Below are 17,514 nucleotides of genomic sequence, written 5' to 3'. Positions count from 1 at the left end.
CTACTGGGGTGTTATATTTTTTGACATAATTATCCCTGTGTTTAATTGGCTTGTTAGTGATGTTCATAAACGTTCCAGGTCCTGAAATAGCAGGAAACGGCTGTTTGAAGACTGAACCTGTTTTTGAGCCGATGCATGTCCGAAAGTTAATTACATTTCTGTGCATTAGCCCCTAAAACGTCAGGGTGTTGTTCAAACCCAACCTGACTCTGGATTAAGTGGAAGATAATGGATGATATTGACATTTGCTTGTTGATCTGAAACATTTAGGTAAGAAAAAAGAGCAAAAATTTAAAGAAATATGCAAAGATAAAATCTTACCAAGTCTTTTTGGTGAAATTCCTTAATATTGATAGAAACGGTCTAGTTCCACTGGCAGATCATTTCACTTACAACAAGTGAAATATTCAGCCAGTGGAACAAGAGCTTTTTCGTCAATATTAAGGAATTATTTTCTTAAAACAAGCTCTAACATCTTGCTGAACAGTTAGTTTTGTCTTATTTCAAGTTTACTAACATATCAGCACCAGAACATAGACTAAAATACTTGGTAAGATTTAGTTTTTGTAGTGTGAATGCTTTTTCAAAGAACAGTTCTCCTAAATAAGTCAGACAAGTAAGTAAATGAAAGCAAAGTTATTCTGAATTTGGCCAAATTAAATTTTTCATTTGAAATGTCAGTAATGCATCATAATCATGTCATCAGTTGTCAACTGAGACATAACACCCACTGTTTTTACTTCTAAAACAATTGTTCAGTTAAGAAGAACTGACGAATGTTGGGACTTTAAATTCAGTCTGGATTTTAGTTTTAACCTGTGAGGACTAAACTTTGAGTTCTAGTTCAAGTTTGGTCGTATCAAAATTGATCTTTCAGTACAGTATTACTATGTTCCCCGTTATGCGTCTCTTTGCTTTTATGATGTTTTTTTTTTTTTGCAATAAAATGTACTTGTATTTATTTTATTTGACCATTTAAACAGGTTGCCTCATTGAGATCCAAGATCTCATTTACAAGAGAGACAATTTCAAACACAGCAACAAAACTAATATAGTTTGGCTCAGTTAAATAAGCTAATAAGATACGAGCTAATTCAACTGCAACGTGAGTGTCTGATGAAACTTTAGAAGTAGTCGTGTTTTATTATTATTCAGCATTGTCCGTCCATGCTGACACATTAGTTTTGGGCATGTGCTTTATGTCATTGGAAACATATCACTGACTCGTACTGCGTTAAGGAAAAGTCCCAGCTGCACTCTGAAATGTGGATTTGGAGCAGAATTCCTCGCCATGACTGGAAAAAATCAATAAAGTGTGGTTGTGGAATGAAGTGCTTCCAGGAGAAGTTGGGGAAGAGATGAGCCGGCGTGTGTTTACTTCCGTGCGTGCGTGTGCGTGTGTGTGTGTGTGTGTGTGTGTGTGTGTGTGTGTGTGTTTAGGTGTGTGTGTGTTTGTGTCGGATGATGTGGTGGTGGAGAGGGAGGCACAAATGGATCATATTTCCCAGGGTGTCATTCACCAGCCATGTTCCATTAATCTCCCGTACACTCATATTGCCTATGAAGGCACTATCATTCATTCACTCACACACACACACACACACACACACACACACACACACACACACACACACACACACACACACACACACACACACACACACACACACACACACACACACTCCATCTGAGATTGTGTCTGACATGTCGACGTGATTCCATAAGGCATGGCGTTTTGTAATACAGCAGGAGTTGTTTGTGTGTGTTTTTTTTTCTCTTATAATCTTTGGTTTTGTAAAACACAAAATAGTTTGAATGGTTTCACACAGCAAACATGTCAGTGTCAACACACAACACAACCGAAGCAAACAGGGAAAATGTTTCAGGATGTATGCACTGCAGATAAAACACACAACAGGACATGCAATGACTGTTCCTATGGAGAAACACTGTGACCCAAAACATCAAGTCAACTTCGAGTGTTTGTTACAGAAGCTCCAACAGACTGAGTGGTAACACTGAATCTAAAGCTCAACATAAACTGTGCAATGTCAGAAAACATATGGGACTTGATCATGTCACACTGTGCTAGCTGGATCATTCTGAATCTGGTTATGCAAACTAGAAAAACAATTAGGACTTTTTATTAACTTGGCAAAATAAAGTGAGACAGTCATGATCTGTTCTTCTTGCTGAAAAGACATTAAAAAAATCAAGAGAAAAATCATCAACTGTTTTTTTTCTGGGGGGGTTAACTGGTAAATGTCTTAGACTCTTAAAAGGGCAGTATTATGTATTTTCTAGGCACATAGTATCATTGTATAGCACAATCAATTAAATATGTTACCTTCAGTTGTTATAAAAATGCTATATATAACCAGCATACAAAGTCAAAGAAATTTGATCGTAATTTATTGCTTTGAAATTGGGCCTCTGTCTCTTTAAGAAGCTCCAGCTCTTTATGAAACTCCGCCTTCAGGAAGTCATCACAACATGGCTCCTCTATTAACTCTTTAACAAAGTTTCTATCAGCGTTTCACTGAGAAGTGGCTCAGTAGATGCTCAGTTCCACCAGTTGTTTGCTAATTGCTGAGGGAGGGAGGTGGGGGGATTAGGCGGTTGATCTGAAGGAGGAGGAGCTTCATTCTGAAAGGCGGAGCTAGGTCCACCCAGGCATTTAGCACAGATGAGTGGTTGCCATGGAGATGAAAGGATTTCTCAAACAGATCACACTCCAGGTCTGTCTTAATGAGGCAATAACATAACATGCAGAAAAAATCTATCGAAATCGAAAGCTCTACAGAGATTATTGTAGAGATTATTTCTCTACAGAAATCATGCTGTTTTATTAAAATAATGTGCGTTTAGTTTGCCGTTGATCAGGTGAGCCTGAAAAATCTAAATACTTTTTGCTCCCCCACCAAATGTTTGGACATCACTGATCTAAGGGTTTTACAATTCAGTACTCGTGCTAAACAGGAAATGACTTCAAATAAAAACGGACAAAGCAAAACATTATGTAGATAAAATTAAGCAGTGACAGTGTGTATATCACTAGCACCACCACTTCCATTCAGGAAGTGATAGTAATCTCTTTGGGCTAAGTATGGCTGTATACCTACCTTTATCTTTATCAGGGATTTTTAAAAGCGTTTCCTGATTCAAACTCATTTCCTCCCATTCGGCCATCAAGGACTGCCTTCTCTGACCTCCATTTAAAGCATTAAGTGGGTTGTTCATTTCGTCTTTCATCATGAACATTCAAACTGAATCACTCTTATGAAAGACACAAATATCCATAATAGACAGCAGTCGTTAGCTGCTAGCTGATTTGACCCTCACTTAACAGCCTGTCTGCTTTCTCTATGGAGAGTTTTCTGCTTTATTCACACAGTTCCTTTTATCTGTGCTGCACCGATAGGAATGATTGGCGGTCTCTGAATGATGCTTCTAGAGGCTGCTGTGACTCATCAAAAAAATAATCATCCCAACCGAAAAGCCATTATTATGAGATTCTGTTTTTTTTTTTCTTTTTTTTTTTTTGCGACTGAAGGAGATTCTGCTTAGAAAAAGGGCTGCTCTGAAGGGAGTTGAAGCTCCTGCTTATCTGTTTCTGAAAGTCAGGTTGCTGTAGATACCCTCAGGTGTTAGCAGAGTAGTTTGTTAAGAAGGACAAAGCACAGTAAAGTCAGAGAACACAAAAATAAAAGCTTTTACCTGTATTTACCTCCCACTTCAGATGGAATCCCTCAGACTGTTAGCCGATAAGGATCTCATGGGCTGTGCGTTCTCTCCCCGCTGTATCTCTGGCAGATATGTATCGCCTGGAGCTGGCGGGCGGCCTTGGGGTCATCCTGCTGCTGTTGGGGATCCTAACCGCGCTTTATAAGTGCTACAACCTGGAGATCATGCTCTGCTACAGGAGACACTTTGGGAGCGACGAGACTGAAGATGGTGAGCTGCTCGGCTTTCCTCTGGGGGATTCTTCATGGTGTTTGATGGGAAACACTTAACCTCTCTGAGAGAAATGCTAAAGTAGTAGCCAGAAGCTGTATAACTGACAGTTTTGTCATTAGGATAAGGTAGTTTGTCGGTCATATCAAAATTGATTTATTTCAAAAACTACAAAGGAAACATTTTGTTTGCATCACACGAGTTAAATGATCAACAACCGGATGTTACTACTGCCAAAAACCATGAAGAAGACAACAGGAAGTGGTTGGACATTGAATTTTGATGACTTATTGAGTGAGCAAATGTATACATGTGTGATTTTAATTGTGATTCTAAGTTAATGGAAACACTACAATTGTGAGATTGTGTTTATTTTTTTATATTAGCGGAAATTTGGCGCCATTTCCATTACAAAGGTGCACAAATCTTTGTTGACCTTCTGCTAATGTGGAAAAACGCAATTTTCCGATTGCTGTTTCTGTTAAATAAGAGGTGTAATTAAAATCCTAGTACTTCCTTTTGTCTTCTTCTTCGTGGTTTGGGCCAGTAGTAACATTCAGTTGTTGATCATGTGACTCATGTGATGTCAAAACACTGTTTCCATTGCAGTTTTGCAAAATAAATCAATTGCTATATGGCCAAAAAAACCACCTCATTGTAATAGAAAAACTTTTTATCCAAAGACATGAGCTGTTTCTAAATTGTCATGTTTCCATTAGGCAAATTCATTTTCATCATTTCAGTTTGCACAGTTTTGCGGTCAGTGTAAACGCCGCTTATGTCAAAATTTTGCGTACATTTGTAACAGAAGCACAGCTAGAGAAACACTGGGTTTGAGTTCATGCAGTTTGTCTTCATCATCTTTTCTCTCCCCAGACAACAAGGAGTACGACGCCTACCTGTCCTACACCAAGGTGGACCTGGACTCTTTGGGCAGGTCAGACGAATACATTTGAATTAAACAGTGTAATACCTTTACAATGTCCACTTTATTCAAATAAATTAAGTTGATTTAGCTTTCCTTTTATTCACCTACTTATAAGCATTTTGAGGTACAAATGAACCTAGTTAATTTGAAATAATGTGAAGAATGAGTCTATTTTCAGAGTAGTAAAGCTCTTATTAGCTGCTTTTTTTTCCAAGGGCATTTGCATACATGAAACTGCACCATGAGTGAGTGGTATGTTCATTTTTTGACAAACCTCACTCTGTTAGCTTTGCTGAGAAACAGTTAGAAAACTACCACTGCTCTCCACATCTTCTGTTCAAGTTTGAGTAAGAAATGAAACAAAAAGCTGAAGCCAGGAAATGTTCCAATCAAGAAGCTTTCTTTTTATAAAAGTAGTTTCAAGTTATGAAAATGTTTCTTCAGAAAGATTTGGGGTTTATTACATGTATAAAAAATAAGCTCTGGGCTGTTTCAATAATTACATATTATTCAGATTTATTAAGTTAACTTGTACCAAAATTGTACAAGTGACAACTGTAAAAAAAAAAAATAAAAAAAAGAGAGGCAATGAGTTTGCACATATTTTTTTTAAGTAAGGAGAACTAATGTGCTTTGTAATGGCAAAGAATAAGAGTTAAAACTTTCACAAAGATTTGCAAAAAAAAAAGGTAAAAAAAAGTTTTTTAAAGCGCATCAGCTCTGGAGCTTACAGTCAGAAGTTTACCATTTCATTTTGGGTGTTTGATATATTATTTGAACTCTTTTTGAGGGGTAAAATGATCACACATCAAGCAACTGGGATGATTATTTAAAAGAATTTGATGCACAAGTTTGAACTTTTTATGGATTTTCACTCATCCATAACGGGTCAAAATTATAGCCATGGCCTCAAACATCCACACACATCCTCAGCGCTTGAATATTTGACCACCTCTGGATTTTGTTAAGCTTATTTGAGTCGATTTTCAGACTCCAACCTTTCAGCATGCGCTGCAGATTTTCAATAGACTTGACGTGAAGGATTTATGAAGGCCAGTCCAGCCTGCCTTAAACATTAAACATGATGTTTTGGTCTCAGTTGTTCTGCTGAAATAACCAGTCGTATCCAGGTTTCATCCATTTAGCTTCTCTAAAACAATCTGAACAGAATGGGCCTCAGCACCTCTGGCAGTAAAACAGCCCCACAGCATGATGCTGCCACCACCAGACTTACTCTCAGTACTCTTTGTAAACTTCATCTTGAATTCTTCACACATAACATAAACTAATATTTTGCAAGTCCAAGAGTTTCACCTTATATTACATAAGAGATTCATGTTTCTATTACCAAGACCAATTTACCCAAACTACCATAGCCATCTGATGGAAATAAATATAATATTTTAATAAGTAAAACCTTTAAATTAAACTCAGGCAGATTGAAGGTTCAATTACAATTTTTAGGGTCAGAATTCCGTTCAGAAAAGATTTTTAATTCAGAAACCAATTTTACTATTCAAACGGTCCAGAGATTCTGTTTGCCTAAATGACGTGACTGACAAGAGAAAAATACACTGTATAGAAAAATTATTTACAACAAGTATATAAGATTCTATACTGTGTCAAATTCCATCATTTTATTTTTAAACAAAAATAGGTTTGTCCATAAAATTCTCTTAGGTTAGCTTAGTTTAACTGCTTGGCTTCTTAGATTAAAAACAAAATCAAATACAATTTTCCCCCAAAAAATAGAAATTTTGAGCATTTTGAACTGATTCCCAAGACTAGAATTTCTGACTCTCTATTGACTTTTTTTTTTCTGCACCTCTATTAGACACTGTCTGTCACATTTTCCCTGCAGAACCCCACACCCAAACATGAAGTAGCCTTTTAAATAAGTGGAGCCATGAGCAGTGGCCCCAATGTTTTGTATTTCAGTCTGGAATAATTTTTTCTCCATTTTTCTCTACTGACAGGACGAGCAGCGACGAGGAGACCTTTGCTCTGGAGATTCTGCCGGACGTTCTTGAAAAGCATTACGGATACAAACTATTTATACCAGACAGAGATTTAATACCCAGCAGTAGTAAGTATCATTCCATTTATCAACCTCCTCTTTCTCACACCCCCCCCCCACACACACACACTCACACTCTCTCTCTCTATAGGTCACTGTAATCCCCAATCCCCAGAATTCATCAGTCTGTCAGAATAAATAAAAATGTGTGCAGAGCTTCATCACAGCGCACTTACTGCTGAACTAATCTATCTCTGTCGGCTCTCAGGCGTACATCACGTACACACAAAGAAACATATATACAGTAGTTTTCCTACTTAAATGAAGCTTTATCTCACTTTGAATCAGAAGCTAATGTTCACAACATTTGTCTGTCTTCTGAGGCCACGTCAAATTATCAGTACAGGCCTCAGAGTCCAAACAAGACTGCATATCACTCATATACATTCACAAAGGGTGCAAAAATTTACAAACACTTGTTATATGTATATAATGTAATTGTGAATAATTTGCTCTCGTTAGCTCTGTAAAGTCCAGTGTAAATGAAATGAAACCCAAAATGTCTGACTGGCTTCATTAAGAGTCAGTTTGTTTTTAAAACATGCTGCCATCGTGGGTTTATTATTGGCATCTCAGTTGAACTGAGATTGTACTGCAATTGTTTCATTGTCTGATTATCTTCATAGATCTGTTATTGCCAGTGTTGGTGTGATGGCAGCCTGGCCATTTTCTATGCTAATCCACTAGATTCTCATTTCCCTTCCCTGCTCCATCTGAGAATTTCTGCCATTGAAGTGGATTGTCTTTGGTGGAATTTCTATCGGGCCAATCAGTGAAATGGAAGAGGAGTTGCAAACGATTACATTGATTTTTTGTTTGTTTTAGAATGGTAATCTGCCTATAGTTGTAGCGGAGGAAGTGAATGAAGCCATTCATATCGTGTTGGCCACGCCTCCAAATATTAAATTTAACATTAACAGCCTTCTTGTTTGGTTCCGTCCTTCTCTCTTCGCAGTGGAGGATGGTTGTTTATAGCGCACGCAACTTCTGGTAAGCTTAATAGCATCGAACTGGCAAATTACACACGACCAAATGTTAGCAACTGGGTAAAATTTAAAACCTTAGAGTCCATGCGTAAAACAGACAAAAATGCCAGAAAGCATAAATAAGAACTTAATGAGCTTCACGTGATTTAATATAATAAATTTATGCATTTTTTTCAACTGCTTCAATAATATCAGTGTGTGGAAAATTTCCAACATTGTTCCTTGAAAGTAGATAAGTGAGGGAAGAGGAGTAAAGATGAGAAGATTTTAACATTTTCACACTGTACTGATGAATATAAACAGGCATTTTTATCCAAGGTCTGATGTCAGCATGATTCCTCTATATTATTGGAGATCAGCTCAGTTTGTTTCCATAAGATAAACCTCAGCTTTGCTGCAGGAATCATAATCTGACTGGGACTACAAGACACAGCACCCTGACTTAGAGTTGGTCATAAAACACAACAGAGGAATGACAGGGTGTTTCAAACCCAAATGGAGAAAGGAATTTTATTTTTATTCTATGAAATAATGATAAAAGAATAACCCACTTTAAAAGTTCTGGACTTATACATTAAGTCCAGTATCAAAGGAGAGTCATTATAGCTGCCAATCTTTTCTATTATTATTATTTCTTTTGATGGAAGTCACTCTCAGCTCTAATGGGTCTAAACCTCCAAACCAATTTTCAAAAAAAGTTTACTTTTTAAAACAAATATCTACTGAGGCTTTTTAGTTGTAAAAAAAATGCTTTAAAGACATTATTCATTTCCACACATTTAAACCCAAACAACAGGTGTGAATTAATCTTGAGTTGTGTTTATCTTGAACCTTAGTCCAGCAAAAATAAAAAATAAGAGGAAATCTGTCTTGAGGCAGCAATGTGTTCATTATAAACTTTAGAATTTCAAGTAAGACGTTTAAGTGTAGTAATCCTTGAAATGATTCTATTTATCAAATAGGAAGAGTAGTGGTGATCCTGAGTGACCAAAACAGGAAACAAAAGGTCTTTATATTTTTATTCAGTGCATGTAAACATGGTTTAAATTTGACAAAATAAAATAGTCAATGTGTCATTACTTTTAGTCAAATTATCAGTTTATGTTCTAAAAGTTCCTAGAAAAATGAATTCATAGTCAACATAACTACTGCATAGCAAAGTAAAAACCCTTTGCCCAGGTTTTACTATTGGTTTACAAATAAACATATCTTGCCACTTAAATATGGCTCTTGACAAATAACGTTGCCCCACATAGTTTGCGGTTTGCTAAATCTAGGTTTCTAAGAAAAAAAAATCAAGAAATAGTCTGAGAGGTTTCACTGCTGCCCTAAAAACATCCCTGAAACAAATGTCTGCTGTTCATAAATACACACACACATCGAGAGGAACAGAGAGCATGAGTGTGACACCGACCAAGAAAGAGCGATGTGCCTTTTTTTCTTTTTTCTTTTTTTTCCAGTGTTTCTTCCAAAGTCGGTGGCGGAGCAGACCTTAAACACACCATTCAATTATCCAGCCCACTTAGTGCCTCGGAACGAACACGAGAGCGCAAAAATAAATAACGAGAGCGAAAAGAGGTGGCGGCACGGTCACTGGTCTGTGCTGTTTTATTAATTGATTAACATAATCCTCACAAACGGAGATGGGGAGAGAGAGAGAGATTAAACGAGCGATGGAAGAGGCGCATCAGAGGCAGGCAAGAAATGGGCTGAATTCGGGGATGTTCTGTACTATTTGTGCCTCTCAAATTGAGCATGAAATTGCAATGTGTTGTTGGAGAGTCTCTGTCATTAATTCAGTTAGCAGGTGAAGACATGACGGAGGAGAAGGAGCGATACAGAAAGAGCGGGGATATCTGTTGTTCACGGACGCACAAAGACAAACAATAAGCAATCTTAACATGTCATGTTGCAAAAACTGACACAGAACGCTGCAAACAACTAACTGGAAATGAGGTGTAAACAGGAAAAACTGTATTTCTATAATACCACATGCAGCTGCCTTCAGCCCCTGACCGATATGTTTTCCATCAGCAAAATGCTAAGAAACCACTTCCTGTTTGGTGTCAGTCCAAAACATCTATCACAAGGGGTTTTGTCACGCAAGCCACCATGTCAGTTATTTAGTCATTCACTACCTACGGTGGATGTCCTTTGGAAATCAGGCCATGGGAGGAAAGCAAACAAAAAAATATAATGCTTTAGGAGAAGATTCACAAGGGGTGCTCTGATCTTTAAATAACATCCAACACCTCCAGGAAGCAATCGTTTCTGAATATCCAAGGGCCCAGACCCTCTGGACAAGGGGCTGGTCTTTACCAGCCTTACTGTCACCAACATGTCATAGGGCCATATTCTGGAAGTCCATGTATTGGATCTTCCAGAATAATCAAATGACTCAATGATAGAGCATGATGATTTCATTGGCTAAATGGGTCATGTTAAGGCAAGTCACTTACAGCTGCATATTTCACACCCATACTAAGAGCCTAACATCAAGCACATCCTCTAAGCCAGTTCGTCCTACATTGAACCTCATGCAATGTGAAGTTTATTCATCGATGTCGCAGTGCATCAAATGTAACCAAAAGTTTGATTCATTGAATTGTCTGCTAAATAGTTGCTAAACCTTATTCTGCCATGATTTGACACTGGGAAGCATCTGATTCTGCATCCATAATCAAGAGGTCCGTTAGATTCAAATCATCTAGTATGCCCCCTAGTGGTTGAGAGTAAAGAAGTCAATCATGAAGAGCAGCGGTTGTGTTAGAATGTCTCGCAGATGCACAGGACTCAGTGGATCTTGACTTAGGTTCACTAGGTCTTTGTACATCACTCAATCAATCAATCAAGTTTTTTTGTATAACACATTTCAGCATCAAGGCAGTTCGAAGTGTTTTACATCATAAAAACACAAAAATACATGTCATATTGTTGGAACCAGCGGCTACATGAGGGAGGGCTCCGAAGTCACAAAGGTTGCGGTTGACCAAAACACTCCACACTTTTCTTGTTAATCTATGTGAATTAATGGATCATCATTATAGCCAAGATTATTCCTTATGGATCTTTACTGTTGCTCTGCATAAACACTCCTTTCTCTCTCTCTCTCCCCATCAGCCTACATTGAGGACTTGGCACGCAGCGTGGAGCAAAGCAGACGTTTGATCATTGTTTTGACTCCAGAATTTGTTGCCAAAAGAGGCTGGAGCATCTTCCAGATAGAGACGCGTCTCCACTCCATGCTGGTTACAGGAGAGATCAAGGTGGGGTTCAACCTGACGCGTCTTTTCTTGTTTGATTCAAGTGTTAAGAAGGACCTACATGTTTCTTCCCTCATTTCCGTTTGCCTAGGTGATCATGATAGAGTGCGCAAACTTGAAGAATGTCATGAACTACCAAGAGGTGGACGCGCTGAAGCATACGATCAAGGTATGGAGATCATGGCATTCAATGGAGAACAGGAGCTGCGGAAGTGACATCATCGCTAACGTTTGCTGTTCTTCTCGGAAGGTCTTATCTGTTATCAAGTGGAGGGGTCCAAAGAGCAACGAGCTGTCCTCCAAGTTTTGGAAGCAGGTGGTCTATGAGATGCCAGCTAAGCGCAGAGAGACTCTGTCCAGACGTCAGGTACCATAAAATAAAAACTAAACCATGTTTCTGACATTTTTGTTGTAAAACATGCAGTGGGAGCTTAAGAAATGTACAATTATGCACTGTTAGGATCTTAGTTGGGAACACTGACATATTCAAGTCTGTAGTTATTCATGGTGGGCATTTATCATATCATTTATCGTGATTCATTTCTTATAAGAATTTGATTTATAGTCGTCATAAAAAGTTTTATTTAATACAGTTTAAAAACGCTAAATAGTTAATTCATCAATCTGTTGGGATTGATTACTTAACTATTTTCTCCACTGTTTATTCAATAAAAGCATCGATAAATCTGAAAACACAGCTACTGTGTGCAGCTTAGTGATATAAATCACACTTCTTTACATGCCTGGTGTCCTAAGATATTTCACTACCGATTGGAATGTTATTCATGAGCATTATTTGTATTTGTGAGACTATAGTTGCTGTGAGACACAGTCAGAGAAAAACACCTAAAAGATGGAATAAATAGTTCTTATTGTCACTTATCGTTATCACAATGGCATCACAAAACATCATGATGAAACTTAAAGTCCATATCACCCACCTCTAATTCATACCTCAAACCAAGACACTTTGCTTGGATTCATGAGCAACAGGGAACACACTTTGAGGCATTTGGAAGAATTGGAGAAGCATATTGAAACCATGATGCTAGCCATCTATCCTACTCAATAATAACCAACAGTTAGGTTTGCTATTCACTGACCTTACTTTACAACTTCTCTACGACTAAGATCAAGAAAAAAGAAAACTCATTCATGTTTACAGGTAATGGACTCTGGTGAACAGGGCCTCTTTGGTGACCTACAGACCACTGTCTCCACCATCGCCATGACGACCACCTCTGCCTCACTAGCGCCCCCTAATGAGAATCGCCATGGCCACCATCAGGTCAGTAAATACCGACACTTAATTCGAACTGTTGGCACTCATTTAACGTTCGGACTCAAGCAACACTTTGAACTTTACTAGAAGTCAGGGGATGGATACAAAAAAAATCTCTAAGGTGTTGTGTATTTCAATTTATCTATCACTATTATTTTGTAGAAATCAGTTTTCATTCAAATTATTTATTTTTTGTCAACAGTTCACATTTTGTTCGTCATGATTGATTTGTAAGCACGATTATAAAGGTCAAACATCCAAGGGAGTGAATACTTTTTATAGGCACGCTATGTCAAAATATGATAAACTTGTCTGTAATGATTAGTCAACCACATTCTGTGGAAGTGGCAACGCAGAAAAAATGACTAATCCAAGCCAAAAATAACATAGCAGCAACAGGATGCAATGAGCTGATGACAAAGATAGCATGAGTCTCAGATAATGCAACATATAGGAGACACTTTTATGTTGAATGATTTTAGTCAAATGTTTTCCTATTCTGTGGAACAGAATCGCACCACACAGCTCGTCTGATGTATCCTTCCTCTTCCTTGTTTTTAAATGTTTAAGATAATAAAGGACCATTTTTCCCCTTTGTAAATGTTCCTTATTTTGTTCTCGATTTTCCAAATTGCTTGTTTTCATAAATCATCCCAACAGGAAGTGTGAAAATCTAAGCATTATGACAACCTTCTGAAAAGTCCCCAGCTACATTTCTTTTTCCTTCTTTTTAACTCACAGGTTGCCTTGGCAACAGAGATCCCTGACTACAACCAGATGACCTTGCCACTGGGAGGGGGTCACACTGCTACAGCGGCCCAAATGCGGCACTTCTGCCGCAGCTACGAGTTCCAGCTTCCCCCACAGCCTTCTTCCATGTCGCCTCCACTCCCGCCTCCCTCCACGGTGCAGTTCTCCACCCTGGGCCCCGGGGGGCGCCATGTCTACTGCAACATCCCCATGACGCTGCTGAATGGACAGGTGGGGGAACCTGTGTCTTCTGGTTTTTCTCGTTCCTAGACAGCCTCTTAACACCCACCATCTGCTCAGAGTATCCTTTTGTAATGATCCATACTGTTATGTGCTTGCGTGTGCTCGGAGTTGAAAGCAAATAAAAATAAAAGCCCTCTTTTCTCCCCAGGGGTTCAGAGCAGTTCACTGGGGAACAAGAGGTCTGTTTGGATAAAAGAGAAGATAAAAGAAACATTGTTTCGTTTTGTGTAACGCTAGAATATGTGTTTATTCTAAAAGTAGAAATTGGGACAGGATGATGATAAACAGTAGGCTTGGACTAGTATTCATACCCCTCAAACCTTTCCACATTTTGTCATGTTACTACCCAAAACTTTAAAGTACAGTAATTTAAAGGGATTTAATATGGTGAACCAAACCAGTGCATAATTGTGAGTCTTATATGTTTTTTTATATATATATATTTTCTTTACGTTTAAGATTCTGAAAAGTCTGATACGAGTTTTAACCCTAAATAAAACCAGCGCAAACAAACTGCCTTCAAAAGTCATATTATTATTATAAATCCTTTATTCTTACAGGAAAATGTCTTGAGACTCAAACCAACTACTTTGAAAAACCTGTTTCCCCACCTTTACCTGTGGCAGCGCTGCATTAAGAACCACTGAAGAAAACAATACCAGAACCTCAGAAGAAGACATGACCGCAAATGCTTTCTTCACGAAATGTAAACAAAAATGGCCTCAGATTTTAGCGGTTGTAGGATTTCTCTCTTGTCTTACCAAGAGTCATTTCTCCCATAAGCACTATACTAGGGTATTTATATTTGGCTGTATTTACCCAGAATGCTTTGCACAATAGACTCCTTCCTGCTTTTGGAGCAGTCTCTGGTCCTCTTGGCATTCATATTTGCATTCGAACCAGCTCAGAGTTCACTTCAACCAAACAGACCTGGGCCTGTCGATGGACCAGAGTTCAGTTTGTTGGTCCGAGTCAGAGTTTGATTATTCATACCTCCCCAAACGAACCGGACTTTCTAGACAAACAAACTGGAGTTGGATTAAAGCGGACTGGATTAAATTCTGGTGAGAATTTTTGGTAAGAATATGTTCTGAAATCCCCAACATCCAATCTGAGTGAGTCTAAGCTCTATTGCAAAGACAAATTGTCAAAAATGTCACTGTTGGAGATGTACAAATGTGGTAGAGATGAAAAGGCTTGCAGCTGTAATTAAAACCAAACGTAGGTCCTTGACGTATTTACTCGGGGAAGGATTCATGCATACCTCACTTTTCAGGTTTCTATTTGTAAAAGATTTCAAATCTTGGCTCCTTCTGCTTGTCAATCACAAATATGCATTACTTTGTGTTGATCTACCATATAAAGTCCCAAGAAAATATGTTGAAGTTTGGTGTAGTACTGTGACAAAATGTGAAAAGGTTTAAGAAGTATAAATACTTTTGCGAGACTCTGTCTGTAGATAAGGCATTAAACATTTAGCATGCAGTAGTAATGATTCTCGTAGAGTTATGCTGTAGGTTTTTGTTTGGACATAATGTAGGAGTGGATTGTTGACACCTGTGGCTCTGTGTTTGTCAGGTGTCTCAGAGCAGTACGCTTGGGAAGAAGCCAGACCTCCACCTGAACAGCACCTTCGTACCGCTCACCAGCAGAGAACTAAGCTCTGATATCTGGTAGACTGACGGCTCAGTCGGTACCCGTTTACGGACCGCTGGGCAGACACCTTCTGGTGGATTGCTTGTACAACTGGACTATGTTTGGGGGGGGTTGACTTTGTACAGACTTGAGAGTTAGACGGCTCCTCGAAGACTGCCTGAGGACTGCTACTGGATCACTTCATACCACGTCATGAACAAAGAACCTTAGTGGATGAGGCATGTCTTGAATCTTAAGTGTACTGGGCAAAGACAACTTCTAAGAACAATTGCTCTCCGTGATGAGGGGAGTGAACTGGCTGCAGACTGACACCAGCTTGGATTGCAAAAAGTCAACCATTGCAAAGGGAGTGCTGCTGCTGACTGACCAACAATATGGCCCACTGGGCAGAGGAAAATTACGTTTTTAGACAGATGCATGGATAAAAGTACTAGAAAAGACTGAACAGGGTCCAGGAACCCTAAATGGTTACTATGTGCAGACTCTAGGGACTCTGTTTGTCCATGCAGCTGCCAAGTTGCATCCTAGAGCACAAAAAGGTTTCTCGATTGCAGATTGTTCTCACACCAGCCGCTATGGAAACCGGTTGACTTGGAGGCCACTCGGGCCACAGAAGGGTCATTCAGCTGAATTCTGTCATTCTTTTCCTGAATGTAGGTCAGTCCTTGGGAAATCAGCCTACCTGTTGACTACTGTAGGTGTTTTGGGAAAATATTCCACCTTAAAACAACAAGTCAACCTCTTGAAGCACTATAACTAGCTAGCTGGTTTGGCTCATAGAAACCAGACTGGTTGACTTTGAAATGTTTTTTTATACAATGTAAACCATTAACTAAAACAGCAGAGATTTTCTAGGAAACATTCAAATGAAATGGCTATCAGCTAACTGATAGGTATCAGTTAGCTGATAGCTAACTGAAAGCTGTCTAACTCAACCTAGCTAGCTAACTGAAAACTAGCTTTCAGTTAGCTAACTGAAAACTGATAGCTGTTATAACAATTATAACAGGTTTCAATTGGCTAACTGAAACCTGTTAGCTAACTGAAAACTAGCCTTCAGTTAGCTAACAGCTTTCAGTTGGTGGTAGATGGTAACTGTCTACCATAACCTCCAAATGTAGTCGACTCCCGGAAACAAACAGAACCGGAGATTATCCATTACCACCAAACTAAATCGTATTATGGACTTGGCTTCTTTTCTATTTGCATGACCCACCCATTTAGATACCAAAAGAGGATCCAATAAACATAGGTAAAAGAGAAAAATGACACAATCATTTGTTGCAGCCTTTTTTTTGTTTGTTTTTATAATGAACCTGTTGTGTTGATGCAGTATGTTTTGTTCTGTCTGGCCATGGAGTGATGGTTAAAAACTGATAAAAAGGGAAAAATGGAGGCTTCCCTCCGATAAAAATTTTAATATTTATTTAATCATGTTTAATTTAAGAGTTTAATCCTCTTGGACTGTTTTTTTTTTCACAAAGATTTGTTTTTACTGCCCATTTGTTACAAGAATCTCTGTACAGCTTTCCATTACTTCTGTATAGATCCCAACATGACCAGTGATTTGTTCTCTAGGTTTTCCACTAGCGTCCACGTGCTCCAGAGGTGTTTCGTTTTTGTTCTCTTCCTCGTTTTAACGGACAGGTCGATGGATCGCCCCTACTGATGGACTGATGTTTTAAACTCTAGCGCCGCCTGTCAGCCGAAGGGGGGTAGGGCAGTCCCACCGCTGAAGCCGCTCTAAAACTCCAAGCTGAATCAAACATTCTTCTTTTTGAGCTTTAAAAGAAATAGTTTAGACCGCAATATTTAAGCAATGTGGATAATGTTTTGAATTCACACAAAGGTACTGTCATTGTCCTATTAGAACCAATGAAATTCTGGACATTTTGAGGTTGTTTGATACAATAATTACTTATGAGTTGTTATATTCGATGGCAATATACAGTATAATAGTTGTTTTGTTTATTTCCCTTTTTGCTCATTTCTTGGACTATTCTTTGAATATATTTGTTGACATTATTTAACTGAGAGCAAATAAAAATGCATTAGTTGTTTTACTAATTTTTGATGCCTGTCACTTGTTTCTCTTTCTCCAATCTCTCATATCTTTACATCTGCTTCAAACCCAACTCCTTTACTTTAAGATCCTCTCCTCTGCCCTTTAACTTCCTCTACAGCAACTGTTCATATTTCTCAATATTTATGAATCATGCTGTACCACTGATCTCTAGATTGTGTTTCGTTTGGTGGCATAAGACCCATGTTTCACACTGTTTATCTTGTCTCACCTCTGAATAACAGTGTTTCTGCAGCTGCCAAAAGTCCAACAGCCATCAAAAAAAAGGTATGGTGAAATTAAACCACACAAG

General features: G+C 38.5%; 1 protein-coding gene across 2 annotated transcripts in view; it reads left to right on the top strand.

Moving 5' to 3' along the window:
- il1rapl2 (interleukin 1 receptor accessory protein-like 2) overlaps positions 1-17,206 on the top strand; it is a 143,934-nt gene extending 126,728 nt beyond the window's left edge. Inside the window, exons 8-17 of one of the 2 annotated variants that reach the window (XM_088009800.1) lie at positions 3,814-3,954; positions 4,831-4,891; positions 6,859-6,968; positions 11,066-11,211; positions 11,300-11,377; positions 11,459-11,575; positions 12,374-12,496; positions 13,232-13,471; positions 13,632-13,662; positions 15,062-17,206. In XM_088009800.1, the coding sequence (XP_087865926.1) occupies positions 3,814-3,954; positions 4,831-4,891; positions 6,859-6,968; positions 11,066-11,211; positions 11,300-11,377; positions 11,459-11,575; positions 12,374-12,496; positions 13,232-13,471; positions 13,632-13,662; positions 15,062-15,150 (1,136 nt within the window). In that variant the 3' untranslated portion in view covers positions 15,151-17,206. The remainder of the gene's footprint in view (positions 1-3,813; positions 3,955-4,830; positions 4,892-6,858; positions 6,969-11,065; positions 11,212-11,299; positions 11,378-11,458; positions 11,576-12,373; positions 12,497-13,231; positions 13,472-13,631; positions 13,663-15,061) is intronic. The other variant, XM_088009799.1, reaches the window with a different exon arrangement.
- The last annotated feature ends 308 nt before the right edge of the window (positions 17,207-17,514 follow it).

The sequence above is a fragment of the Poecilia mexicana genome, unplaced genomic scaffold (genome assembly GCF_051168715.1).
Source record: "Poecilia mexicana isolate PSO_F unplaced genomic scaffold, ASM5116871v1 scaffold_10, whole genome shotgun sequence".
NCBI classification, from domain to species: Eukaryota; Metazoa; Chordata; class Actinopteri; order Cyprinodontiformes; family Poeciliidae; genus Poecilia; species Poecilia mexicana.
The sequence above is the reverse complement of the archived record's forward strand: the minus strand, read 5'-3'. Positions and strand labels throughout refer to the sequence as shown.